The sequence below is a fragment of the Hydra viridissima genome, unplaced genomic scaffold (genome assembly GCF_058129835.1).
Source record: "Hydra viridissima isolate aposymbiotic clone 2 unplaced genomic scaffold, HvirCarnegie_v1 scaffold_14, whole genome shotgun sequence".
In the NCBI taxonomy this organism is placed as follows: Eukaryota; Metazoa; Cnidaria; class Hydrozoa; order Anthoathecata; family Hydridae; genus Hydra; species Hydra viridissima.
The window spans coordinates 105,996-112,208 of NW_028324313.1; the positions used below are offsets into that span (position 1 = coordinate 105,996).

At 28.7% G+C, this 6,213-nt stretch overlaps 1 protein-coding gene across 1 annotated transcript; it reads left to right on the forward strand.

The window, feature by feature from the left end:
• Positions 1-1,665: 1,665 nt before the first annotated feature.
• Positions 1,666-4,410, forward strand: LOC149878639 (uncharacterized). The gene has a single exon (XM_090072191.1). The coding sequence runs from the start codon at positions 1,769-1,771 to the stop codon at positions 4,265-4,267; it is 2,499 nt and encodes an 832-aa protein (XP_089928317.1). The 5' UTR covers positions 1,666-1,768; the 3' UTR covers positions 4,268-4,410.
• Positions 4,411-6,213: the final 1,803 nt, after the last annotated feature.

Genomic DNA, 6,213 nt, shown 5'->3' on the forward strand with positions numbered 1-6,213 from the left:
GTGGTCTTACTGTACCTTCACTTTCACTCAAAGATTTTACATGTGGATGTTTTGCAGTCTTAGATAAACTTTCAAATTTAATAACTAAACAAGGGGCTAATGTCAAAGAAGTATCAACCTTTGTTTTATCAAAATACTTCCCAACAATTACTTTTACTTGTGATTTACACAAAGAATGGGGTTTTAACTTTGCTTCTAAAATTATAATTAATATCTTTTTTAACAATAAGCAGAACCTTATCAATGCCACTGTAAGAAAAGATGCTGTTAAAAGTTTTAAAAGTAGACAGAGACAAAAGTAAAGTTAAAAAAACAAACAAATATTATAAATAGATAAAACATAGAAATGGATAAAATATATAAAAGAACATAAACCTTAACCTGTGATTTCTTTATAAATTCCCAATGTTGTTGTCAATTTAAATGTATTATTAACAGATATAAAAATGTATATTAGACACAAATATATATAATATACATAGATATATATGTTTATATATACATAAATCGCTGGTATGAAAACACAAAATGCCAGTTTTCTGTGAATACTTTTTATTTGTACTCGTAATATTACATTTATTTCGCATGAGATATGTTTTTTCTCTGTAATTGCGCAGCCATCTTATTTATAAATAGGCCTCTTAGAATCGGCCTCTAAAATGTAACATATACGGCCGTGTAATATAGTAGGCCATGGTTGTAGAAAAGTAAAGTAGCATAAAAATGTTTAAAATAAATAGAATTAAAATTTTTGTTTTTCAACAGTTTTCAAAAGCTTAATCAAAAAAATCTACAGAAAAAAGTTTTCGCATTTTTCAATAACGTCAAACATTTTAGATGTTTAAAATATGATGGCATGAAAAAAGATCATTAATGTGATGCTGAAATCTAGAAAGGTAATTGTGGTGAGTAATGTGCAATGTTTAAATTGGGCAAAGTATATGAAATACATTGAAAAGAACTTGTGTAGACATATTTGAACTTTTTTGATAACTAAAAAATAATTGTTGGCTAATAAAAATTCGGGTTTTTTTACGGTTTATAACATCTGATGATCGCTATTGCGTGAGACTTGAAGTAATATTATATAAACCAAACTAATTATTTAGTTTGTATAATATAAATAATAATAATAATAATGATAATAATGATAATAATAATCATAATAATAATAATAATATTAATATTAATAATAATAATAATAATAATAATAAATAATAATAATAATAATAATAATAATAATAATAATAATAATAATAATAATAATAATAATAATAATAATAATAATATATATATATATATATATATATAATATTTGCATTGCCTCAAGTCAAGCACTACGAGTCAAACTGTTGACTCAATCAGACGGATTCATATTTGCACAATTGTTTAAAGTAGATGTTGATTACAGTCATTTTTGAGGAGATTTTCCAGCATATCAAAAAATATCAATATTAAAACGAATAATTACACTATGCTTGAACTAAGGGAATAAAGCTATAAATACACCGAGGCTAGAAATTAAAGAAATGAATCAGATCACACCGAGCGAAAACTTATTTCAATTAGAAATGTCAATTCTTAAAAAAAGAGTACTGACACTAGGCTAGAGCTAAGTGAATTAGGCTAGAAATAAAATGAGCAAGATCCAAGGCGATACTTATTACAGGCCTTCCCGTCGCGAATCCGTATTTTTGACTGGGGGCGGACAATGTTACGGAAAGTTTAGTCTTAAAACTTCGATTTGAGAGCAGTTGATAGTCACAAAATGGTTAAAAAGTGCTGTATTCCTGGATGTAGAGGAAACTATGACACTAAAAATAAAGTACGAGTTTATAGGCTTCCCTCGAATGAAGAAGAACGAAATCGTTGGATAAATTCAATTCCAAGAAGTAATTTTCCAAATAAGCCAGATACTGTTGTCTGTGAAAGACATTTTCCAGAAAATTTTTTAAAAGCTCGTGTCAATGGGAAAGATAGACCAATCGAACCTCCTTCAATTTTTCCTAATATTCCATCAAGTATTATACCAACTCAACCTTTAAAACCAAGGTCCACTACTAAAGTGTTGTCTTCTATCAGAAATGAAAAGTGTGATGAGTTGTCACAATATTTAAAAAGTGATTTGTTTACATTCATTTCTTTATGTGAAGATATTAAAAATCATAAATTTGTTTGTCATGTAACAACTTTTGTTGTAAATGAAGTTTTGCACATCCAATCAAATTCCTTTTATGTTAACTGTATACCTATGTTTGCTGTTCATATCTCAAGCAATTTTAAATTTGAAAGTTTTCATGCTGGTGTTCGTTGCTTTATTTCTTCATTATCTAAAAACCATATTACCACTCTTGATTGTTGGTCAAGAGTGGAAGAAACAATTCGCTATCTGAACAACATTGAAGTTGATCATCAAAGATTGATATTACAAGATCATATTGCATCTATGAATGCATCAGAAGTAGGTAAAAAAATTTATAGTATAGAAACAATCATCAGATCGTATTCTTATTTTTCAACATCTCGAAGTCTATACAATCAGTTAAGAAAAGATTTTAAACTTCCGAGTGTAAAAACACTGACAAAAATTACATCTAGGACAAAGAATGTTTCAGATATTAGTTTTATCAGCACTGTATTTTCAAATATAGAGGAGAATCAGAGAAATTGTGTAATACTGGTAGATGAGGTTTATGTAAAGTCTCTTCTTCTCTACCATGGTGGTTCTCTATTTGGAAAAGCTGAAAATAATCCTGAGTTGTTAGCAAATACTGTTTTGGGTATCATGGTTAAATGTTTAAAAGGTGGACCATCTTTTTTGTGCAAAATGATACCTGTCTGTCATTTGGATGCTTCTTTTTTGTTTGAGCAAGTATGCTATGTTATTAATTCAATCAAGTCTAGCAATGGAAAAGTTATTTCAGTTATTTGTGATGGAAATCGAACAAATCAAGCTTTTTTTAATTTATTTGAGAGAGTTGAAGAAAAACCTTGGTTAACAAAATGTGGGATTTTTCTACTTTTTGATTATGTTCATCTACTAAAAAGTATCAGAAATAACTGGATAACAGAAAAAACACAGGAATTGCATTTTGAAAAAAATCAAAATATGACTGCTAAATGGAGTGACCTTAAATGTTTATTTGATTTTGAGAAAGATCAGCTAATTAAATTATCTAGACTAAATTTTGTAGCTATACATCCAAAACCTATTGAAAGACAAAATGTTTCACACTGTTTAAAAGTGTTTTGTGATGAAACTATAGCTGCTCTCAAAACTTATTCAAAAGTTATCCACCCTTGTAATATGAATGAAACCATTTGTTTTTTAGAAAAAGTTACTAAATTCTGGAAAATAGTTAGTGTAAAAGAAATTTATGGCGACACTCGATTTTTAGATTCTCGTAAAAGAGTTATTTCGGAAGAACTAGACATGAATTTGCAATATTTACTTGATTTCGGGGATATGGCTCTTAAAATGAGTGGTAAACAAGGGTGTAGAATAAAATCCTTAACTAGAGATACAGGTACTTCAATTTGGCATACTTGTTATGGGTTAGTAGAGATGTGTAAATATTTGTTAAAAAACAATTTCATTTATGTTATGTTAGGAGAGTTCTCAACAGATTATATTGAAAAAGCATTCAGTAAGTTTAGACAAGGTTCAGGCGGAACATATTTTATAACTGTTCAAAATGTTGTTGAAAAATTAAACATTGAAAAAGCTAAACTGTTATTGGAATTAAAAGTTGATGTTTCAGATTACACTACTGATATTGAGCATTTATGTCAAAAATGTGGCTATTTTAGAAGTGAAGAATCTTGTGATATAATTAATCAATTGCCTGAACTAGAAGCATCTTTGCCACTGAGTACAAAAATGGCTCTGTTTTATATTGCAGGCTATGTTACAAGAAAAGATGATGTCAGTGAAAATGAATTGTTGACTGACACTGCATTTTATTTTCAGTTGTATGGAGACTACACAAAAACTATGGACAGAGGTGGATTGAGGGTACCTCTGGATTGCTGTGTTCAGTGGGTTTTTTTTTGTTACATTATTTTTGAAATTGAGAAAAAAATGACATGCAGAAAGTCGTTGTGCAATATATTTATGATGATATCAGATATTTATAACTTAAACATGCTAAAGAAACATGGTGTTATATTGTCAAACATATTTCTTAAAAATTATTGTTTGTTTATTTCACCTAAATCCTCTAAAGAACCTGCATTAAAGGTTTTAAAATTATCTGTAAAACATTAAAAAGTATTGCTATGTACATTTTTCATAACAATTTCTAATATTTGATGATTATTTTAATAGCTTTTTTTGCATTATTTTAAAGGTTGTTTATTTTTCTTTTGTGATTTCGTTTTTAAATAAAACTCATTCATTATTCTGAAAAATGTTGTTTTTCATTACTTCTTGTTTTATTAAAATTTTATGACATTTAATAAAACTGCATTAGACACTTTGTGCATTGGAACAGTTCCTTTTAAATTTAATAAATTAACTGAAAATAATGTAGCTCGCATATTTTTTCAGCCATTTTTTATATTTTCCGTAAGATTGTCCGCCCCCAGTTAAAAATACGGATTCGCGACGGGAAGGCCTGTAATAAGTATCGCCATGGCAAGATCCAATTAGAAATGACAATTTTCAAATGAATAGAGACACTGGGCTAAAACAATTTTTCAAAAGCTAGGCTAGAATTAGAACGAGGAAGTATCTAATCCACTCTGGAGTGACCATTATTCCGCTAGAAATTCTCCTATTTAATCCAGCGTCATTTTTTAATATAATAATGTTATTAGTATTATTAGTAATATCATAATATTATATATATAAAATTGTTGAACATGGGATATAAGAAAATAATGGTTTTTATGTATAACATTTATGACTCTAAAGCATTAGAAAATATTATGTGAGGATGGACTGTGTAACGAACTGGTACTAGTGCATCATATAGGCATAAAAGCTATTTCATCTACGTGCGTCTTTACTTTCTTTATCTACGTGAGTCTTTAGTTTACTCTGAACATCTGTCCGAAGAAAAGAATTTTTAGTACTCCCAATCTTAGGGCTTATACTTTTTCTTCCCTGAGGCATTCACTGCTCAGTTTTGACTGAGCAGCGCAAAAATATTTGCAAATAAAATAAAATAACGAAAGAAAACTATTAAAGGATTTTAAAAAAATCATGCCGTTATTTTGGAAAGTTGCACAAAATGGAGAACCATTCATTTTTAAGAAATTAATAACCCAAATCCATTTCTCAAAGCAATCTCAGAGAGAGAGGTTTGCGAGAGAGAGGTTTTAGTTTGTTTTGGTTTAGTTGAGCATTTCAGAGGAGTGTCTTTAGCTTTATTGGCAATGGTAAATCTATGTTCAATATACCATGCTGTTAGGTTGAAATAAAAATTAAAAGCATCTTCAGTGTGTTACAACTTTAAGAAAGACTTTGATGTTTACTTGTCTTTAAATGCAGAGCTTCAATAAATATCGGTTAATTTTTTTTTTTTGTTGTTTTTGTTTTTTTTTCTTGTAAATACTTTTTTTTTTGTGTTTATGTTATCTAAGTTGATATTACTGTTGTATGAAAATTTTTTGGCAATGCCTAATTTACTTTTTGTGTCTCTGTTAGCCATCATCATAAAACAAGTATTTATACCTATCTTGTTTTAGCAATTCAATGTCTTTAAACCTTCTTTAGTAAATTTTGCAATACTGGTACTAAGCCAGGAGTAATCAATAGCCTTTATTATTTCTTCAAGCAACCCAGAGAATTGTTTAACTAAATGATTTAGTGCATTTAGAACATCGTCAAAAAAGGCTTGAGTGGGTGGGCCCATATAACCTTCATTTTAGAGGGCCGAAGATACCGTAAATCTTTTGAAGTTTATCAAAAGTAGTATATTTCTCAAATATGCAGCCTTGTTAATTTTTAGAACCATGCTTCTTGCGAATTTAAATATTTGTTATTCATAAAGAAAACCGGATTAGGACAAGAGTTTTTACTTTGATACCATTTCATTTTGAAAAACCAACAAAAATAAAACAAGTTGCAGCTGTTCAAGTTGAAAAAATATTAAAAAAAAAGTTTTTTTTATTTCCTATGAGCTTGGAAGTCTACTATCTTAGCAAAGATAAGTATTTGGCTCTGTGACCATTCATTTGTGACCGGGACGAACAAGAGTTAAGTTTAGA

Excerpts from the sequence above, each read along its gene's own strand:
- LOC149878639 (XM_090072191.1), top strand. The coding sequence starts at position 1,769 with ATGGTTAAAAAGTGCTGTATTCCTGGATGTAGAGGAAACTATGACACT.